The sequence below is a fragment of the Rattus norvegicus genome, chromosome 5 (genome assembly GCF_021556685.1).
Source record: "Rattus norvegicus strain SHRSP/BbbUtx chromosome 5, alternate assembly SHRSP_T2T, whole genome shotgun sequence".
Lineage (NCBI taxonomy): Eukaryota > Metazoa > Chordata > Mammalia > Rodentia > Muridae > Rattus > Rattus norvegicus.
In genome coordinates this window covers 103,704,485-103,727,604 of record NC_141538.1, presented here as the reverse complement: position 1 = coordinate 103,727,604, position 23,120 = coordinate 103,704,485, and the positions used below count along the sequence as shown (strand labels likewise).

The window sequence follows — 23,120 nt, the reverse complement described above, 5'->3', positions numbered from 1 at the left end:
GGGACAGGTGTGTGACGATACAGGAGGCTGACCAGGGACAGGTGTGTGAGGATACAGGGGGCTGACCAGGGACAGGTGTGTGAGGATACAGGGGGCTGACCAGGGACAGGTGTGTGAGGATACAGGGGGCTGACCAGGGACAGGTGTGTGAGGATACAAGGGGCTGACCAGGGACAGGTGTGTGAGGATACAGGAGGCTGACCAGGGACAGGTGTGTGAGGATACAGGGGGCTGACCAGGGACAGGTGTGTGAAGATACACGGGGCTGACCAGGGACAGGTGTGTGAGGATACAGGGGGCTGACCAGTGACAGGTGTGTAAGGATACAGGGGGATGACCAGGGACAGGTGTGTGAGGAAACACGGGGCTGACCAGGGACAGGTGTGTGAGGATACACCGGGATGACCAGGGACAGGTGTGTGAGGAAACACGGGGCTGACTAGGGACAGGTGTGTGAGGGTACAGGGGGCTGACCAGTGACAGGTGTTTGAGGATACAGGGGGCTGACCAGGGACAGGTGTGTGACGATACAGGGGCTGACCAGGGACAGGTGTGTGACGATACAGGAGGCTGACCAGGGACAGGTGTGTGACGATACAGGAGGCTGACCAGGGACAGGTGTGTGAGGATACAGGGGCTGACCAGGGACAGGTGTGTGACGATACAGGGGCTGACCAGGGACAGGTGTGTGACGATACAGGGGCTGACCAGGGACAGGTGTGTGACGATACAGGGGCTGACCAGGGACAGGTGTGTGACGATACAGGGGCTGACCAGGGACAGGTGTGTGATGATACAGGAGGCTGACCAGGGACAGGTGTGTGAGGATACAGGGGGCTGACCAGGGACAGGTGTGTGAGGATACAGGGGGCTGACCAGGGACAGGTGTGTGAGGATACAGGGGGCTGACCAGGGACAGGTGTGTGAGGATACAAGGGGCTGACCAGGGACAGGTGTGTGAGGATACAGGAGGCTGACCAGGGACAGGTGTGTGAGGATACAGGGGGCTGACCAGGGACAGGTGTGTGAAGATACACGGGGCTGACCAGGGACAGGTGTGTGAGGATACAGGGGGCTGACCAGTGACAGGTGTGTAAGGATACAGGGTGATGACCAGGGACAGGTGTGTGAGGAAACACGGGGCTGACCAGGGACAGGTGTGTGAGGATACACCGGGATGACCAGGGACAGGTGTGTGAGGAAACACGGGGCTGACTAGGGACAGGTGTGTGAGGGTACAGGGGGCTGACCAGTGACAGGTGTTTGAGGATACAGGGGGCTGACCAGGGACAGGTGTGTGAGGGTACAGGGGGCTGACCAGTGACAGGTGTGTGAGGATACAGGGGGCTGACCAGGGACAGGTGTGTGAAGATACACGGGGCTGACCAGGGACAGGTGTGTGAGGATACAGGGGGCTGACCAGTGACAGGTGTGTGAGGGTACAGGGGGCTGACCAGGGACAGGTGTGTGAGGATACACCGGGATGACCAGGGACAGGTGTGTGAGGAAACACGGGGCTGACTAGGGACAGGTGTGTGAGGGTACAGGGGGCTGACCAGTGACAGGTGTTTGAGGATACAGGGGGCTGACTAGGGACAGGTGTGTGAGGGTACAGGGGGCTGACCAGTGACAGGTGTGTGAGAATACAGGGGGCTGACCAGGGACAGGTGTGTGACGATACACGGGGCTGACCAGGGACAGGTGTGTGAGGATACACGGGGCTGACCAGTGACAGGTGTGTGAGGATACACAGGGGGCTGACCAGTGACAGGTGTGTGAGGATACACAGGGGGCTGACCAGTGACAGGTGTGTGACGATACAGGGGGCTGACCAGGGACAGGTGTGTGAGGATACAGGGGCTGACCAGTGACAGGTGTGTGATGATACACAGGGGGCTGACCTGTGACAGGTGTGTGAGGATACACAGGGCTGACCAGGGACAGGTGTGTGAAGGTACAGGGGGCTGACCAGTGACAGGTGTGTGAGGATACATAGGGCTGACCGGTGACAGGTGTGTGAGGATACACAGGGCTGACCAGTGACAGGTGTGTGAGGATACAGGGGGCTGACCAGGGACAGGTGTGTGAGGGTACACAGGGCTGACCAGTAACAGGTGCGTGAGGATACAGGAGGCTGACCAGTGACAAGTGTGTGAGGATACAGGGGGCTGACCAGTGACAGGTGTGTGAGGATACACGGGGCTGACCAGGGACAGGTGCATGAGGATACTGGGGGCTGACCAGTGACAGGTGTGTGAGGATATACAGGGCTGACCAGTGACAGGTGTGTGAGGATACACAGGGCTGAACAGTGACAGGTGTGTGAGGATACACGGGGCTGACCAGGGACAGGTGTGTGAGGATACACAGGGCTGACCAGAAACAGGTGTGTGAGGGTACAGGGGGCTGACCAGTGACAGGTGTGTGAGGATACACGGGGCTGACCAGGGACAGGTGTGTGAGGATACAGGGGGCTGACCAGTGACAGGTGTGTGAGGATACAGGGGGCTGACCAGTGACAGGTGTGTGAGGATACACGGGGCTGACCAGTGACAGGTGTGTGAGGATACAGGGGGCTGACCAGTGACAGGTGTGTGAGGATACACAGGGCTGACCAGTGACAGGTGTGTGAGGATACACAGGGCTGACCAGTGACAGGTGTGTGAGGATACAGGGGGCTGACCAGTGACAGGTGTGTGAGGATACACAGGGCTGACCAGTGACAGGTCTGTGAGGATACAAGAGGCTGACCAGGGACAGGTGTGTGAGGATACAGGGGCTGACCAGGGACAGGTGTGTGAGGATACAGGGGGCTGACCAGTGACAGGTATGTGAGGATACAGGGGGCTGACCAGGGACAGGTGTGTGAGGATACACGGGGCTGACCAGTGAAAGGTGTGTGAGGATACAGGGGGCTGACCAGTGACAGGTGTGTGAGTATACAGGGGGCTGACCAGTGAGAGGTGTGTGAGGATACACAGGGGGCTGACCAGTGACAGGTGTGTGACGATACAGGGGGCTGACCAGGGACAGGTGCGTGAGGATACAGGGGCTGACCAGTGACAGGTGTGTGAGGATACAGGGGGCTGACCAGGGAAAGGTGTGTGAGGATACAGGGGGCTGACCAGTGATAGGTGTGTGAGGATACACAGGGCTGACCAGGGACAGGTGTGGGAGGGTACAGGGGGCTGACCAGTGACAGGTGTGTGAGGATACACAGGGCTGACCAGTGACAGGTGTGTGAGGATACACAGGGCTGACCAGTGACAGGTGTGTGAGGATACAGGGGGCTGACCAGGGACAGGTGTGTGAGGATACAGGGGGCTGACCAGTGACAGGTGTGTGAGGATACAGGGGCTGACCAGGGACAGGTGTGTGAGGATACACAGGGCTGACCAGGGACAGGTGTGTGAGTATACACGGGGCTGACCAGTGACAGGTGTGTGAGGATACAGGGGGCTGGCTGACCAGTGACAGGTGTGTGAGGATACACAGGGCTGACCAGTGACAGGTGTTTGAGGATACAGGGGGCTGACCAGGGACAGGTGTGTGAGTATACAGGGGGCTGACCAGGGACAGGTGTGTGAGGATACAGGGGGCTGACCAGGGACAGGTGTGTGAAGATACACGGGGCTGACCAGGGACAGGTGTGTGAGGATACAGGGGGCTGACCAGGGACAGGTGTGTGAGTATACAGGGGGCTGACCAGGGACAGGTGTGTGAGGATACAGGGGGCTGACCAGTGACAGGTGTGTGAAGATACACGGGGCTGACCAGGGACAGGTGTGTGAGGATACAGGGGGCTGACCAGGGACAGGTGTGTGAGGATACAGGGGGCTGACCAGTGCCAGCCACAAATAAAGTGAGCCCTTTTAATGTGTCTCCCCTGCCAAAAAAAAAAATCTATGAAATTATATTACTTGCTAATTTTATTATATAGTTCAAATATATAAAATGATATTAATTGTCACTGGTATATATTAACTAGACCGTTGGATAGCTAAAATGAGACAGGTTAATAAAAGATTCAGGGGGATGAAGAACAACAAAATATAATGGCATACATGTGCTCATGAAAATGCTGCCTGGGTGGTAGCACGCACCTTTAATCCCAGAAGCAGAGGCAGGTGGATCCCTGAGTTCGAGGCCAGCATGATTATAGAGTGAGTTCCAGGACAACCAGGGAAACGCAGAGAAACCCTATCTTGAGAAGAAACAAAAAAGTAACAAAGAAAAAGAAAATGCCATTGTGAAACTTCGTATGCTAACACAATAGCTAAAAAGTGAAAAACAAAACAACCAAACTGACCTCAGTCGAAGTTAGCACATGACAGATCTCCAGCTCCTGCACACACAACTGCACGTCTGAGACAAGTCCGTTCTATAAATAATAAAACTAACCCAAGTCCTTAGGCTGGGTTCACCTCTTACCACACAGCCTTTCCTTCTCAAGAAATCGGCTTCCCCTCCAGTCACAATAAGCCTTCCCACATGAAGCTGTCCTGGGGCTGATGGAGAGGGACAGCTCAGTCTGCTCCCTTACCTTAGCCGACAGCTGCGTGCTACGGCTACACTGGCTCCCTCCACCTCCCCTCGCACCAGCCATCTTCCCATTCACAGTGACCGAGACGTGTCTGAATGTAAAGACCACTTAGGCATTTAATGGCCACGCTGCCACCTCCGGATGTCTTGTGTCTGTGACAGGTGTGTGAGGACTGAATACTTTGGACTGCTTGTTCCTAGAGGTCAGGTATTACTTACTCTGCACCCTGTAGGTATCTGACAAATACAGAGTGGATAAGTAACCTTTTATAAAAAGCATCCCTGGGCTTAGCAGTGTTTTGTCCAGAACAGCAACTGAATAAAAACCTAATTGATGAAAAAAGCTTTACAATGTAAAGAACAGGGAAGGAAAATCTAATAAAGACAAGGTAATTTCCACATATATTTTAGAACTTACAAGCCAAAATTCTGTTTTAAATCGATTCTGACTTTCCATGGGGACTCTCCAAGATATACATTATTTACTGTGAAGAACAAAGCCTGTCTGATGGTCAGGCTAGAACCAGCTGTAGAGCAAATCTGCTCTACCAAAAAAAGTGTTCTCCACCCAAGGATATTAAAGGCCAGTGTTTGAAAAACAAACACAGCACACATCAATTTCATATGGGGCCAAAGCACTCCTCATGCTGAAATAACATTCCCTTCCTTAGGCTGCTTAATTTGAAAATAATAATAACCATCTCAAATTCTTCCAGAACACCATTCTCGCCTTAAACTTTTAACAACTCAAAATATCTGATGTATATCTGTTACCCAAATTTCTTTAGCATGACAAAATTATTGTGTAATTTGACTACTTTTCTTTTTCTCACTGAAAAATTCCAAAGTCCATCCAAAATTTAGAGAAAGGACACCTTCTTCCTTGAGGAAGCACAGGCTTTCGGGGCTGACTGCTTAGCTTGTGGAACCCCACAGTCTTTGAAACGCTGGGCCGGAAACCCAGGAAAGCGGTTGTTCTTAATCACACTATGCTGATCATTACGAAACTGCAAACTACAACTGGCTTCAGTCGGAATATCTTGTGAAAGTCACTTATCTTGCCCTTTATGCAAGACAACATTGAAACAATGACAAACACAAACGTGAGATGTAAATGCTTGCCTTTTAATACAAAGTATTTTGTGAAGGCTGGATCTCACACAGAGATCATGGGATGAAATGGTACAGCCACTTTTAATAATAAATTGACAGTTCCTCAGCAAGCTAAACAGAATCACCATAGTGGTCATGGTATCTGTACCATATGCATACTATATGAGTGTATACACATACATGGACCCTCAAATTCTATAGGGATTATTTACTTTAAAAAATTATTACATACATTAGCATCTCAAACACAAGTCACAAAAGAAATACACTTAAGTTTATGCTTTTAATATTACAGCATTCCTTTGGTGATTAATATATATTTTTCATATATATATCCTTGTAACAAACCTTACACTGTTTAATTGTTCATGCCTCTCCAACTAAATTTTGATTAGTTTTTAAAAGGACATTGCATCTTCTGTTAGTACTTCCACAACTGTGTCCCATCATCATATTGTGCAGAATGTATTTCTGATTAATTTTAATTAAATTATATAAAAGTATGTTGATTTTTACCTATAACAGCAACTTTAAAATATAGAATATTATAGTAACACTTCTATTCATCAGAAAAATTAACTAAGAGAAATATGAATTAGAAGAACTACCATATTGTGGGTGGTAAGAATGTGAATTACTTTAGCCTTTTCATATATTATCATAATTATTTGATACTAAAAAAATGCATAGAGATGTAAATTAGAGAGTAAAGAACTGGTCTTACATTAGACAGATTTTTCAGACACTGTGTTAAATTTAATAACCCCATGTATTTCTAAAAGAAACAGTGCTACAGAATATTGTAAAAAGGACTAGAAGCTAAGGATGACGACACTGCATTCAAATAGTCCATAGATTTCCCCTTATACTTTGTTTCCAAATGCCAGTGTCCTCAATGGTTTACACTGTAATTCCATTATAATCCTGTTCCCCGAACTTCCTTCCAACACAAATAAAGTGTTAACAGCTATCCAAGCCATAGTGTCCTCATTTGTGGGATAGAAACGATGTTTTAGAGGACCTACCTATCTCACATGGCTGTGGTTCTCAGGGGAAGGAAGCTTACAAAAGGCAAGCAAAAGCACTAAGAACAAGCCTAGCAGATATTATGCAAATCAAACTGATCATTAATGAAGATCATCATGTCAAAGACGCTTTCAAACGCCCAGGAGAGGTACACACTCAGAACTCAGTCACGCCATCAGTATGAACACCTTGCATCATGCCATCCCAAACACCTTCAAGGAGCATGATCTCCAACAACACCAACAAGTTCTGCTTCATTTCCGAATACTTTTTTAAGTTACATAGAAAAATGTTTCATTATCTAACCATCCTTTTGTGACTATGTTTTTCAAATGGACTTAATAATGGAGGGGGAATGCAGCGAAGAACCACAAACCCCAGTTTCCTTCCTTGTTTACTCCACCTTATTTGTCAACATCTTATTTATTTATTTTGTGTGTTTTGGTGAAGGTGGAGTACACATGTGTCATAGCAACTCTTATAAGGACAACATTTAATTGAGGTGCCTTACGAGTTTGGAGGTTCAGTCCATTATCATCATGGAAGGAAGCCTGGCAGCCTCCAGGCAGGCATGGTGCTAGTGGAGCTGAGAGGTCTACATCTTCATCTGAAGGCAGTCAGGAGCAGACCGCCTTCCAGCAGCTAGAAGGGGGGTCTCCAAGCCCACCACCACAGAGACACACTTCCTCCAACAGGGCCACACCTCCTAATAGCGCCACTCCCGGGCCAAGCATACTCAAGTCACCACATACACACTTCAAACAAGTAAATATCTCATTAAAATATGCTAAACAATTTGCTGTGCTATCCTACACATGTGGAATAAAACAGGTGAGTTTAAGGCACTGTCTGCAATCAAAATTAAGTGTAGCACTGAAAAGAGGAGGTGAGTGAAATAAAGCACAAAATATATAAATATAGTAATCTGAGACCTTACAAAGGTACATAAGCAATTTAATATAGAAAGCATTATCTTCATTGGCAATGTGTGGTGGCCTGCCATAAATTTGTAGCACTTGGGAAGCAAAAGGATCTCAGTGAGTTTAAGCAAGACTGATCTTCATTGGAAATTCCAGGCCAGCGAGGACTCCATAGTGAACTGGCCTCAATAAATAAATAAATAAATAAATAAATAAACAAATAAACAAACAAACAAACAAACAAACGAAAGAAGGAAGGAAGGAAGGAAAGAAAGAAAGAAGGAAAGAAGAGAAAGAGAGGAAACCAGGTGGAATTGTTTGTCCTTATTCAACAGCTTGGTATGGTGTCATGTGCCTGCAATGCTACAGTAAGAAAATTGTCATGAGTTCAAAGCCAACCACAGATACATAACAAGACCAAACCTGATGTAACAAAAAAAAATGAACATATAGTTCATCAAAGAAAATATATAAATACAAATAAATATTTAAATAAGTACTCAACTTTCTCACCTACTGGGGAACACTAAACTTGATTTAATTTTAATTTAGAAATAAAAGTCATATAACTACATACCTATCACTATGACTAAGTGAAAGAGAAAAGAATGAAATTACATGTACAGATTCAAATCAAACAGAACTCTGTTAAATTGCTAAGAAGAATTTTTAGAAAGATGATATAGCCCCTTTGAAAAACAATTTAATATTTTCCTAAATATACACTTAGCATATAACCCAGACATCAGACTTCTAAGTATTTATACAAGGGAAATTAAACCTTATGATTGCACAAAAACATTTCCATGAATATTTAACCCCATTAGCAAGTGTCCAGAGATAAGAAAACAAGATAAGTACAGTGACAAACTAGAACTGTCCCCCAGAATGAAAAGCAAGGAACTGCTGGTACGCATGAACCATGGGTGATCTGAGCTGTGACTCTCCAAGTGAAAGGCGTCTCCTGGATGACTGTGTACTTCACTGTTACATGCCATCCTGGCAAGGGCATGACTACACTAAGGGCCACCAGGTCTGTGCCTCCTGTGTGCCAAGTCTGACCAACTCCCAAGGCTAATTACACGGGAACAATAGATGTAGGAAGAAAAATTAACCTGAGTCTCTACCAGGCATCACACAGGTTTTAATTATGACTGATCATACAAATATAAAAACTAAAACTATGACTCTTTTCCCTTCTCTGCTCTCTTGCCCTCTTCTCCTTTGTCCCTGTCCCTTCTCTCCCCATTCCCCTCCCCCACTTCCCTCCATGTGCTCATGGCCAGCCTTTATTCCTCTCCTCTTTTACTCTTCTTCTCTCATTAAACCTTTCCATGTAGAAAAAAAAATTAAAACTATGAAACTTTTAGAAAAAATAATGAGTCCATTATTTTCACTGATTTAGGGTAATGGAAGATTATTATAATAAAAATGTGATGTATATATAGATGCCGTACACTTTATATGCCAAGAAACCTAGGAGGACTAAAAATCTAAGTTTAAAACTCAATACTCGGACCCTATTAAACATCATGGCCTAGCAACACAGCACATGGGAGTTTTTAATCCCCATGATTATGTGACTGTGTGGCTGGTTGAAAGCTACACTATGCTGCCACTGCCCAGATGGCAAAAAATAAATAAATATCACGCTGTGTCTCACCATCCTAAACCAGTATAATTCCTATCTGCAGTCTAAACACTTATACACAGAAGTAAGTGTAGCTCCCACCACCATCACTGAAGCTTCCCGTTTCAGCAGATGGAGAACCATATGGAAAGACACAATAGTCCAAATGCAAAGAACAGTGAATTACAAGATTCCCAGCCCCAACTGATACAAATATGATCCAACTCTATCCTTAAAGATTTAGGTAACAGTGAAGAAGAGGAGATGAAGAAGGTCTCTAAGAACCAGAGCACCAGGATGCCTGCTACAAGATTGTATCTTTTACATGCAACAACATAGCTACACCCAAGAAATTTTAACTGGAGGGAAATTTTAATCCAGCAATGTGGCTGCTCTGGCAAGGGATCATATCCAAAGACTATATAGGTCTATGTGATCCAACTAGAATAACACATCTTGAATCCCTCTGGCTGGACTACAGGCATGCCCTTAGTACACACCTTTAATCCCAAACAATGAAAGTCGTTAGTTTGTAGAAGGAAGTAAACATATTTGAAAGTGAGTGGCAGACAAAGTGTCGAATCAGAGAAAGATTTAACAGAATGAGTCAGAGATAGGCTCTGTCTCGTGAGAACATACAGGAAGGAGAGGATACTTAAGAGCAGGGCAGAGTGGGTCAGGAATGGATGGCAGTGCAGTTGAGTTCAGCTGAGTCAGTTGTTTGGTGCAGTCAGTGTGGTAAAGTAGTGCAAGGAGAGCAGAGGCAGTTTTGCCAGGACAATTTTACAGGAGGAGCCAGATTACAACAAATTGCCACAGCTAGCTTGAGGCAATGCAAGTCAGTAAGAAGACAAGAGAAGCCAGATTGAATCAGTCATCTTGAAGAGGGGTTTGAGCCAGGACAGCTGAGTTGAGCCAACCAACAGAGTTCAAAAAGGCTAAAAAGGGTGAGCTTATTCATCAGGAAGCCTCCAAGATGACAATTAATCAGGCAAATTACTTTTACACTTAACAGTATGGCTTGAACAATGATCCTGTCAGTTGGCATGCCAGTGTGAATGAGAAAAATTTCCTGATGCCCCACCCCTGAATGAAGAAGCATTGCTGAGAGAGGGAGAATTAGTCTTCCTCAGGAATAAACACATAATTGACTATCCTGTACCAAAGAGTCCTCCCTAAAAGATATATATACATAGGCAACAGTAAACGGACTCAGCAAGCTGAGTGTGTGTGTGTGTGTGTGTGTGTGTATTTGTGTAGGTGTGTGTGTGTGTGTGTGTATTTGTGTAGGTGTGTGTGTTTGTGTGTGTAAAACAATAGTAGTTCAGGGACTAAGCCACTACCCAAAGACTATACATGGACTGACCCTGGACTCTGACCTCATAGGTAGCAATGAATATCCTAGTAAGAGCACCAGTGGAAGGGGAAGCCCTGGGTCCTGCTAAGACTGAACCCTCAGTGAACGTGATTGTTGGGGGGAGGGTGGTAATGGGGGGAGGATGGGGAGGGGAACACCCATATAGAAGGGGAGTTGGAGGGGTTAGGGGGATGTTGGCCCAGAAACCGGGAAGGGGAATAACAATTGAAATGTAAATAAGAAATACTCAAGTTAATAAAGATAAAAAAAACAATAGTAGTTAAAGAAAAAGAAAAAGAATATGAGGGGGAATACATGGGAGGGAACCTGGAGGAGAAGAACGAGAAGGAAAATTATATAATTATATTGTAATTTTTTAAATTGCAAATTTAAAGTTTTCATTTAAGTTACAATTTCTACTAAAGAATACCACTTTCATAACATATGGAATCAAATAACCAAAAGTTAGGTCATCTTGGGTAATAGACATCTGTATATGATAGTGGACAGTTATACAGACTTATATGACACTATTACTGACGCTATGGTATGCCTACAAACAGGAGCCTGGCATGGCCGTCCTCTGAGAGGCCTAACTGGTAGCTGACTGAGACAGATGCAGATACTTATACCCAACCATTGGACAGGGATCACTATGGTTGAATTAGGGGAAGGATTGAAGAAGCTGAAGGAGAGGGCAACTCTGCAGGAAGACCAGCAGTTCCAACTAACCCGGGCCCCTGGGAGCTCCCAGAGACTGAGCCACTGAAATACCAGCATACATGGGCTGGTCTGAGGCCCTGGCACATATGCAGCAGAGGAGTGCCTCGTCCAGCCTCAGTAGGGGAAGATGGACCTAATCCTTGAGATACTCGAGGGCCCGGGGAAGGAGGATGCCTAGTGGGGTGGGAGAGAGGAGGAATGGGATGAGGAACTGTGAGGAGGGACCAAGAAGTGGGGACAACAGCTGAAATATAAATAAATAAGTTTTAGAAATGACTGACAGAAGGCACAGAACTCCGCTATAACGGAAATGCCTGGAGCCCTAGTAAAGTGATATCACATGAGTCCTTACACAAACCAAAATCCAAACTGGCCACGCTTGGGGGCACACGCTTAGAACTCCAGCATTATGGAGGCTGATACAGGAGGACTGTGAATCTGTGCTTCATAAAGACATCCTGCCTCTGGGGTTGGGGGATTAAACTGTACCCTGGTCAGCACCCTCCACTGAATTACATCTTTTCCTTCAGATTGAATATATAAAGTACATCATAGTGCCTGCATATAATAAACAAAAATGGCTGTTTTCAGAAAATATATTTGTTGAATAATTCAAATCTGCAGGGAAATGCCTACGTTCACTTAGGGCCTATACTCTCCATTAAGCAAAGCTAACTAACACCTCAGAATTGCTTTACAACTACAATTTCCACCTCTCATATTGGGCGATATATGAGATTTTCACCATTGTGACAAGATCTCTGAGGAAGGATAAAGCAGGAAGGATTTACTCTGGCCCATGAACCTTTGGCTGTCACTACTGAACAACACAAGGATGTGTGGCAAAGATGGGGAAACAAAGCAGTTTGCCTCGTGGTGGCCAGGAAGCAGGAAGAGAGAAAGGGGCAGGAGCCAAGACACACCTTTCCAGGATATCCCCAGTAACCTACTGGGGCTCCACCTCCTGCTTGTCACCGCCTCGCAATAATGCCATCATATATAACATTAATAATCTGCTAGGCTGCAACGTATAGAACTCTCTCAGTTCCCCAGATCCCTTCATGAGCTCCCAGAAGAACTTCGTATTCATTCAACCCCAAATGAGCGTGAGTGATTCTTCAACTGAAGCCCCCAGAATGGAACGGGTTGCATAAACAGACGCCAACACTGATGTTTCCTAGACCCCCAATGCTTTATTTTTAAAATAAATACAAGATATATAATTTCTTCATTTAACCATATTATGGTTTTAATAAAAAAAAAAAAAACCTGTCTTCAAACTCAAGTAAAAAACAAAATCCTTAACACAGGCAGAGAGATAGGCACAGGTACTGTGTCGCAGCAGTGTAACAGATAGCATGCCTTCTAACATTATCTGAGGTCCTACTGTGAAATGGCTGTGAGCCATGTTTGATCTTCTACGCTAGACTTGACTGGGAGCAGGAGAGTTAAGTAGTTAAGTGTATCTTCTCCAGGCAAATTATTGCCATTTACATATGCTTATAGCATGCCTGCTTATAAGAAGTAACACAACGAATGATGTGTATCTGCATGATCGTAACTTAAACAAGTTCTATGAGGTCTTCAGAAACATCTAAACTGGCTTAGAGTTGATTTTAAAAAAAAAAAAAATTTGAAGTGTGAACCCCAGCACTTAGAGGCAGAGGTAAGAGGGTCTCTGTGAGGTTCAAGTCAGCCGGGAATACAGGGGAGACCTTGTCCAGAAAGAGAAGAAAAATGGGAATGGTTAAACAGCGCAGCCCTTATTAACTCTTTGGAACGTTAAAGTGTTGGGCGAGCTTTCCCGGCTGCTCTCAGCACCTGTCAAGCTCCTCAGCGCAGCCTACCTGTGCTCTCCTCTGCACCTCCAAGAGAAGTTCAGAGTACTGGAACTCCAGCTCCTTCTTCTGCTTCTGCCAGCAGCCCTCCTGGGCCTTGATCTGTTCGGCCACCTTGTTGAAGGTGTCTTCCTGAGTCTGCTGGAGCTCTCTCATTGTATCGGACTTGTTCTTACAGATATACTCCAGGTGGCTTATCTAGCAATGGAATGAAATATAGATTGAGACATGGCTTCCCATCTGTGGATGGGAAGACCTACAATCTCCACTATATTTTACCCCTATGATTACATAACTATATGAAGTTAAAATGTAAATAAAATAGGAACCAGAACTTATGGGGGTAAATTAGACAGTTTAGCAGAAAATTGTATCATTTTTATACCTAAACAATGAATTTGTATTTTTCTTCCTTCTAATACGGTAGCTTTTTCTGTAATCAATTTTATAGAGACATTTTAAAAAATCATTGTTTTTTCTAGAACCAAAGCTCAGGCTATTCCAGATGTCCCTCAGTGAGAAAGAAATATTAATTTAAATGAAACTTACACATATATTTTATATATAATAATACATAACATTACCCCCAGTTTTCATATTAACAAACACTAAAAAGAAAAACCTTCTCTTACAGCATGCATGTCAATTAGCGCTCTGAAGCTATGAGCAACAATTAAAACCATCATTGCAGAGACACAAAGCACATATTTAATTTACTTAATTTAACTATCAGTCTGTGTTAACTCACTGCACACAGACTCAGTCCCAGCAGCAGCTCTGCTACTCACAGTGTATTTCCCCATTTCTCAGGCCTACTTCAAAGGCCTTGGGTTATACTCTCAATGTGCTAAAGATTAAATGCTCAATAATACGAGATTTTACCTTGACGTTGGACCATTTTGTTAATACAACATATATTTTTTAACTCTTAATTAATAGCGACTATCACTGTGGCTGAGATCCAGACATTACACTACATGCATTCGTCTAACACAGTTCTGATCAGTTCAGCAGCCCCAGGGGAAGTAAAAGTATCTTAAATGGCAGCAGACATGACCTGAAACACCTCTTAACTTTCTGTAGCAAGGGCAGGGTTTTTTGGGGGTTTTTTTGTTTGTTTTTTTGGTTTTTTTTTCTGTTTCAGAAAGACTGAATTCCTAGGCTCATAGAATGGCAAAGTAACCATAAAGTCTACTGTTTTCAGAGATAAAATATACATTTCCCCTTCTAAAGTATGGGGTTGTCATTTTCTCACATAGTTTGTGGCATTCAAAGAAACAAGTCAAAAATGTACCTTAAAATTTTCTAAGGACTTTTAAAGCAACCCTTCGTATTTCCTAAGCAAAGACTTTTAAAATGATGTTTTTGAATAACTACATCCTGTTTCTATTTTATGCTAACATAAAGAGTTGGTTTATTAATGTAAATGACTAAGTTCTTTGAATTGCTTCATCAGTAAGATTAATTTATTTTCTCTTAATTAGGTCCCTGTGGCTAACACTGGCTAGTAGTATTAGCATGTCCTCCACAGAAAGTGGAGCTTAGAGACTTCATACAGACTTCAGTCACATTTACATGCCCACAGCAATGGCATCAAACTGAGCTGTAGACAAGCCATAATTAATGGTACTGAATTATTAACATCCAAATTCTTTTTGAAATAAGATGAATGTCAGCCTCTCTTAATGATACTGTGATGTGGACAAATGTCACTGAATTTAATAGAGGTGTCTGGTGCCTGAGGACAGTTACCTTCTCATTAGCCCTGTTAAGGTCCGCAATGAGGGCATCAACATTCTCCTGCAAGACTGCACAAAGCTCAGACCAGGAGAATTTATCCAACATGCCTTCTGGTTGTTTTATGAGCACACAGCCTGCTACCAAGTGCTGATACAAGGTGTGAAGGAAGGTTAGTTTCTCCTGCAAGAAAAAAAAAAAAAAAAAAGACTCATTAACTCCTGAATACAAACACCGTAGGAGGTAAAATACACAATACAAATAGTAAATGATTTATTTTTTAAATCTTGAAGGAAAATACTCAAGTTTCAGCGATAATCATTCAGATGGTCTTTTCCCTCACATGCAGAAACAAGCACTAGGTAAAATACTGGATACTTCTTAGCCTGGTAATTAGATGCCGGAACACCAGACCTGTGATCAGGCTTATTACTGCTGGTGATGTGTACACCTGTTTAGGTCTAAGCTTTATTATCTGTAACTTAAGGTGTCTGGGTTAATTTTTTTATAAGACTCTTTCATTTGAGGCCAACATAGTAATTCTATTCTTTCTTATATTCTAAAACACAGGTGTTAAGTCATAAAAAGGCACGGAGATAAGAGGGTTACTCCACTCCAGTGAAAGGCGAGGTGCTTTACGTGTCTGCAATCACACAGCTTCCTTCCTCCCCCACAGATTCCACTCTACTTATCACATATAGGAAATCTATCCCAACCCCTTTAGGCAAAGCAGCAGTGATATGAAAGATATAAAACAAAGGCCCATTTGTTTTCCCCCACTTAGAGATTTATATTGTATTCGGCACACTGGGCAACTGTGGGTGTTTAAGTATTACAAAGTAACAGAGCGATTTAAAATGGACACATTTTCAAAACTGCCCAATTAGAAACATGTTTGAAAACCTCTTTAAATGCCTGCTGTCCTTACTTTCATTAACTATCCACTGCCAAATGGAAATGGCCTTAACATAGTTACTCTGCTCTAGAAACCAGTGTGACCCTGACTTATCTTGAACACACTTAGAGGCTTTGGTTACTAAGATGACATCTTTATAGATATTTCATCTCAAAAGATGAAACTCAAAAGATGAAGTAATTGTGAAGCTGTAAAATGAACATCTTATTTGAATAAAATCAGTTCCCTCAAAATGTCTCAATATATCATCAGGAGGAAAAGAACTTGAAAGAAGAAAGACTAGGAGAAAATGGAAATTAAAGTGTAGATTTTTAAAAAGCTAAATATAGTATATGTGATGGTTTGTATACTTTGTATGGCTTGGCTTAGGGAGTGGCATTATTAGAAGGTGTGGTCCTGTTGGAGTAGGTGTGTCACTGCGGGTATGGGCTTAAGACCCTCATCCTAGCTTCCTGAAAGCCAGTCTTCCACCAGCAGGCTTCAGATGAAGATGTAGAACTCTCAGCTCCCCCTGCACCATGCCTGCCTGCATGCTGCCATGCTCCTGCCTTGATGATAATGGCCTGGACCTCTGTAAGCCAGCCCCAATTAAATGTCCTTTATAAGACTTGCCTTGATCATGGTTACTGTTCACATCAGTAAAACCCTATCTAAGACAGCATATTAAAAGTTTTATTTTGTTACTGGAAATTGTAGCAACCATTTCCTAAACATTTCAAAATAAGGAACATTAATTCACTCGTATACTATCTCATTTTTTTCAGATATAGTAATTTAAAAATTAAGTAAATAAATACAAAAAACCCACTGGATCAAGAAATAAAATATTGCTGTGCATGATGGCACATGCCTTTAGTCCCAACACTTAGGAGGCAGAGATAGGAAGATCTCTGTTGACTTTGAGGCCATCCTGGTCTACACATATTGAGTTCCAGGATAGTTTGAGCTCTGTGGAGAGATCCTGTCAGGAAGAGGGGGGGGGGGGAACTGCTGCTACAAATAGAGTATGTACTGTTCCTTTCTAAGCAGCTAAAGATGACTAGTACACTTTTAAGTGGGTTGAAACGTATAAACAACTGATTAAGTACAATTACACAAGTCTAATTCCCAGGAACTAAAATCCTCCCCCACACTTTTACTAATGATCACAGCTCTACTCCAAGCAGCTCCTCCTTAAGAATAGCTCACTGTGTCACATAAAGTGCTTTTCACCCGGGCTGTGATAAACCAGCTATGGGACTCATCCATCTGACATGGAAAGAATATTGTAAGATCCAAAATCACTTGGATCAAAATCAACACACTGAACCCAAGCACAGCACTCTAGACACTGACTTTACATAACAGTTGGGCTTCTAGTTCCTTTATTTTAATCATTATCTGATGTACAGAACAGTTCCAACCCCTTCATGTGGACAAAACTGAAAGCCCAGACTTGAAGGCTGGAAATTATGCTTCCTTCTTACTCTCTTGGCACTGGAGTTTGTATTTTTTGAAATAATGAATTCAATATGCAGGAATTTAGACAAACAAGCCCACCAACTATCCCAGAAGTAAAATAGAACTATAGACAGAACGGGCTCATATAGAACATGAAATGTTTGTCATATTAAGAAGTCACTGATAGGACTGAGCAAACGACTGAGCAGTTAAGAACACTGACTGCTCTTGCACGGGACCTGGGTTCAAATCCCAGCACCTACGTGATAGCTCATAAAAGTCTGTAACTCCAGTTCCTGGGGACCTAGTACCCTCTTCTGGCCTCTCTGGGCATCAGACATCCACATAGTACATGGACACACACACAGGCAAAAAATAAAAGGGCCTAAATATAAAAGTAAAGAAATCTCAAAATAATTTCAATAAGTTACTAATAAATAAAAATGGATAGATAGGTAACTTCAGAGCATCCAAACTGTAATTTTAACTTTGTGAAACTCTTCTTTTTCTAAATTTCTGCTAGTATCTTGTGATTATAAAGGAAAAGGGGGCTGTCTGAAGATATTAGTCTTGTTTTACAGTTATGGAAATTGAGACGTGGGGCAACAAACCTACATGGCTTGTCCACAGCCAAGCTCAGTGTAAACAGAAAAACAGATTCCACAAAAATTCTTCATCAAGCCAAGCTGTAGGATGACTCTAATAAAAAAATGATGTTGTTACTGGCAAACAGGCCAACCTTGACGAGCCAATAAGGAATATGGCATCATGAGATATGACAGACCCAAGAAAGAAAGAAAGCTGATGTCCCAGGGACACGAGGGCTGAACCTGGTAGCTTTTGTTTCTTACTGAGCAGGAAGTGACTTTGCAGCTCTGAGGAACATTTATTTCAAAGTGTGACACTCAGAACATTGTTAAATGAAAGTAAATATGGGTAACACTGGTCACTTGGGGCAGGTAATGTCCACAGCTGAGGCCCGGGCAAGGCCAATCGAGCTCCCCGTCTGGGGCGATACCTCAGTGTCCTTCTGGAAGGCCTGCGACAGCTTCTGCAGCTCACTCTCACACTGTGCCCTACAGGTCTTCTCCTTCTCCCAGCAGTGCAGCACATTCTGCAGCTCCACTTTCAGCGTGGTTATTAGGGCCTCGCGGTCTGCACACTTAGCACGCAAGTGACTTAGCTCCTTGTGGACCTCAGTCAGCCTATCCTGCAGCTCCTGTCAGAAACACCAAGTAAAGAGACCGTAGGAATGGCGGAAGGTGAGAGGCACACAGATAACAAATACACGGTGAAAACCTTCAAACACTAGTGTAAAATAATCTCTGTGTGTCTGTGGCACTAAACATCTAGGGTATTTTCCAAGCAGAACGTTTTCATTCAAAAATTAGAAAGTTTGTAATGTTTAAACACTTACTTACAGTTTATTAAAACTGCTTATTCCAAAGAGTTATTTAAAATAAGTTTTCCTTTTAATGCATTATTTTAAAAGGGAAATTTAAAAATTAAAAAAATGTAATAACACTTAAGTAATACAGAAAACCATAAATCTCTTAACCTTTAATACCAGGACATATACTCTCTAATGACATTCCAAATACTAATAAAAAAATCTGAACAATGAGACCTAATTTTTGACTAAACTATACTATCAAATAGTCCATTAGAAACGTAGGTTCAACAAATACTGAGAAACTCAAATTTTGCAACACTGTAGCCAAAACTAACACAGAAAATAAAATCAACTGTTTTTCTGAGCCTTGTCCAACTGTGGTCTCAGCCCATTAGCCAGACATGGTGTACTACAAACAAGGGCTCCACCCAGAAAAGACAGACTGATACTACTGACATGTGCTTATGTGAGAAGCGGTCAATACTTATCTAAAGCAGGACACTCATTTTATAATCATATCAGGGAAATAAAGCTTTCCTTTAACCAAAACATTTTGATCAACAACAAGTGTACATGTGCATTCAAAAATACTTAGAAAATGGAAGCTTTATTTTCAGGTATCTCTAAAATAATCCCTTCATAATATATCTGTCTCTTAATACAAGGAAAAGGTTATCTTGAATTGCAATACCTTTGTATTTTTAATGTGAGACTCAATCTTTTGTTTGGTAGAATCCAGTTCATTGGACGTCTTTTCCTTGGCCTCATTTATGTTGTTTAGCTGATGAAAGAAAAATAGCTTTTTGACATTTCCTCATGAAAGAGTGACCCAAAAGCTAACACTCAAATGCTCGCTATGTGATTCCTTAGGCATAAATATTTCAACAGTGACTGAGTCTTAGGAGCAACACTTCTGGGTAAAGGCTATGCAGTTTCTGTCACATGCTCACCTGCTGCAAAGAGTGCATTCAGCCTTAAAACGCCAGAGATGTTCTTATTGTGCCCGCTACCTAGATAAGAGAATTTCATTCCTACTGTAAACATAGCTTTATTCTTAAAATCCTACTGGACCGAATGCCAGAAGCAGTGGCATCTCTGAGGGAAGAAGAGAGAACAGTGCAGGAGACTGTTGCTTCACATCAAGAGGGTATCCACTGGTCCCTCACTCCGCATGACAGCTCCGGGGTCAGTCCCAGGCAGTCCTACTGGGAAGGCTGTGGCAGGTCATCAGGTGGTCCTGCTCCGCCTGTGATTTATTTTCTTTGACAGTTCATTCTTCTTTCTGTCAGGTTGCTCTTTTGCTTTCTTTGCGGCCACCCCTTGGTCTCCCCACTGCTGTCTCTGGCACTGGTTCACAACAAAGCACATTACTAAGCCAAAGCCTGCTGAGTCGGCTTTTCAACTGCGCTGAGGATCATGTGACATTCATCCTCCCAAATACCAGCTCGCCATGGGTAATGTTCCCAGTTACTCCGCGGCTTCCAGGCCCAGGCTCCAGAACTTCAAAACGACTGACGATCCAGGTTGTCTTGTCTCTCTAGGAAAGACTTAGTAATGTCTCTTCTTCAAAGAATTCAATTATTTTAATGGTCACTTTTTTCTTGTGAACAATTAGAGAAGGTGTTTGTAAAACAGATCAATCCTTCTTTGTCCACCCTGCATACTAAAATAAAATAAGCCACTACCAGCCCAGTACACAAAGTGAATTTGCAGGGTTTGAGTTACATAAAACAAAGAGATTAAGTCCAAGCTATGTGGCTTGTCTGAGGCTACACAAAGATCTGTTGTTTTGCTAACTAATGCAGTTACTACATATGCTAATTTGACAAGAAATATCTAGACAAACTCTTCAATTTTTAAAGCATGAATTCATAAAATATTTTAATACCCAAGAAAATTATTAACTCACATATTAAACAATACAAATGAGATGACAAACAGAGGCATGAGCCTTTTTAATCTGCAAATTAACAGCTTTCAGTCTACATCAAACAGATTATTTGTTTTCAAAAACTTGTAACAACACTTAGCTCCCTTTAGAGCAGGAAAATTTCCGTTTTTTATTAAGATTTCTGTGGTTCAGAAACCGCTAAACTCCTAATGAAACCTAAAGTCTACAAGCTACCCGAAGATCATAAACATGCTGACATTTAAGTGGAGAACATTTCACTTAAATCCCCTGCACAGGTAAGTTACTCAAGCCAAGTGACAGCGTCCTTTCATTGTGTGTCTGCAGAATTACAAAATGGGAGCAAGACACTACTTGAGGCCACACTTGAAGAAAGAACAGTGACGAGGGTTTATTATTTCTGTATCTGTGAAGCTGTCAATTCAACATCCCCAATCTTTTTGACCTCTGTAACGAGCAAGGGCTGCACACTGGTACTGCCTGAAGGCCGTGCGGAGCCAAACAGTCCACGTGTTACCTCATTAGATGCATCTTCCAGCTTGTTCTGGTAATCTGTCAAGGTCCGCCTCAAAGTCTCAAGGACAACAGAGAAGCTGGGGGGCTTATCTTTGTCCTTGTGGACGCCTGGAGAAAAGTATAGGATGAAAACACACCCTTACAGTCACATAGGCTCAAAAGCTAAGCAAACAGTAACAGAGACATTACAATTAGTAAGAGAGCCAAGAAGACATGAAACACTGAACAGAAATATATTCTCTAGGCACAGGGCTGTGCAGTCAACTACTGACACTGTTTCTAAATAAATGACCAAACTGGAAGTCATAATGTCGTGAATCCCCATGCATCTTTACCCTCATACCACCAGCAGAGGAGTATGTACCTATCACCCAACAATCAAAGCATCTCTGCCTGCACTGTTTAGAGGAATTATGCATATTTCCTATCTGTTTATAGTCAGTCAGACATTTTAAATAAGCTATTTTGCTTAAGCAATAACTTCAGAATCAAGAATATATCATTTCCTACTATGCTTGGAAATACTCTTTAATACCTACAATTTTCAAATTGTAATTTTAAATAAATAATAAAAATGCTACTAAACACATAGCTCACACCATGTTTTGAATAAAATCCTCATAGCTTATATGTATTCCAAAAATATTAATCTTTCCATATTATACCCTCAAACTACTTTACTGCAGTTGGAACATAAGTCAAATTAACAGGACAATCAAGGCTACATGGTCAAGTGTAACTCCAAATATTATGTCAAAAGAATAAAGAGTAATACTACATTAAGCTGATACTTACCATTCTATAAATATTAAAATTTAGTCTATAAATATTTAGGCAAAAGTATTTTTCTCTCCATTATATTTTTTTATAATCCAACTATTTCACTATATTAGAAACATTTTCAATAAAGAAAAGTGTTAAAGAAGCATTTGTGAGGTAGGCATGGTAACATGTCTTTAATCCCAGCACTAAGGAGATAGGCAGACAGACTTCTGTGAATTGGAGGCCAGCCCAGTGTACAAAGTGAGTTTTAGGCTAGCCAGGACTAAATAGTGAGACTTTGTCTTTAAAGACTAAAACTAAATAAAACAAGAGTTTGAAAAGCGTGTCTTATGGTTCACTCGTCCACATAGCTAACTGAATTCCCACTGTGTATTAACACTGGGCATTAGACGTCTGGAAGTGAGAAAGGTCAGTGCAAGCAGAGGAAGAGGGAGTGGCTACACAATGACTGACGTCACTCATCCATTTCTCAAGTAGTCACGTGCTGGAACTCAGGGGACAAGAAAGAAGGCAGAGTAAAGAGAGGATGGGGAGCAAGTTCTCAGTCAGCGATACACCAACTTCATTCATCTCGGAATATGGCTATTTAGTGCTTTAATTTGGAGAAAATGTAATAAAGTTAAGACATTTAGCTTAAATACTGTCTCCAGTATAAATACAAGTTAGATTTTCTTAAGCTAAGATATTCAACTTAAAAAGTAATGTGAAATAATACTTACTCTAAACAGAAAAAATACACGGCCTGAGACACAAGACCAGAGCAGATGACATGGCTAGGACTCGCTCTGAGTTGGAAAGATGATTCACTACACTTTTTCTCCAACACAGCATTTTCTTTCATTAGTTATTAGGGGAGTCTCGTAAAACATACCCTGATCACACTCGCATCCACCCTCCCACTCTCGGGCCCTCCCCACCAGGAAGAAGAAAAGTGTACCAAGTCTGCTTTGTGCTTCCCATCCACACATTGAAGCATGGCAGACTCCCAGCCCCTTACGGAAAACTGAGTCCTTCCCCACCCCCTCCCAGAAGCCATCTTCACATGAAGAGCTACATTTCTGTATCGTTACCACAGCTTTCAATGCCTCTCTTCAATAGCCTCATGTCTAGGAGGGTTGGCACAGTGGCCTTCAGTGTCTCTCCTCAGTTATGAGTCTGCAGCCATTGATACCACTGCAAAAGATGCCACCCTGCCAGTAGCAGCCAGGGGCAGCATGGACCACAGACATTAGCATGGCCTCCGGCAGTGATACAGACCATGAACATCAACACAGCCA

General features: G+C 42.8%; 1 protein-coding gene across 6 annotated transcripts in view; it reads right to left on the bottom strand.

Annotated features, from left to right (window-relative positions):
• Ccdc171 (coiled-coil domain containing 171) overlaps positions 1-23,120 on the bottom strand; it is a 346,651-nt gene that overhangs the window by 210,800 nt on the left and 112,731 nt on the right. For all 6 annotated transcript variants that reach the window (XR_015620046.1, NM_001134641.2, XM_087550831.1 and 3 more), the window contains 5 exon segments: positions 21,062-21,168; positions 19,327-19,416; positions 18,261-18,461; positions 14,902-15,069; positions 13,159-13,347 (listed from right to left, as the gene is read on the bottom strand). Coding sequence is in view for 5 of the 6 variants with exons in the window: in NM_001134641.2 (NP_001128113.2) it covers positions 13,159-13,347; positions 14,902-15,069; positions 18,261-18,461; positions 19,327-19,416; positions 21,062-21,168 (755 nt within the window). In the remaining variant the exon portion in view is untranslated.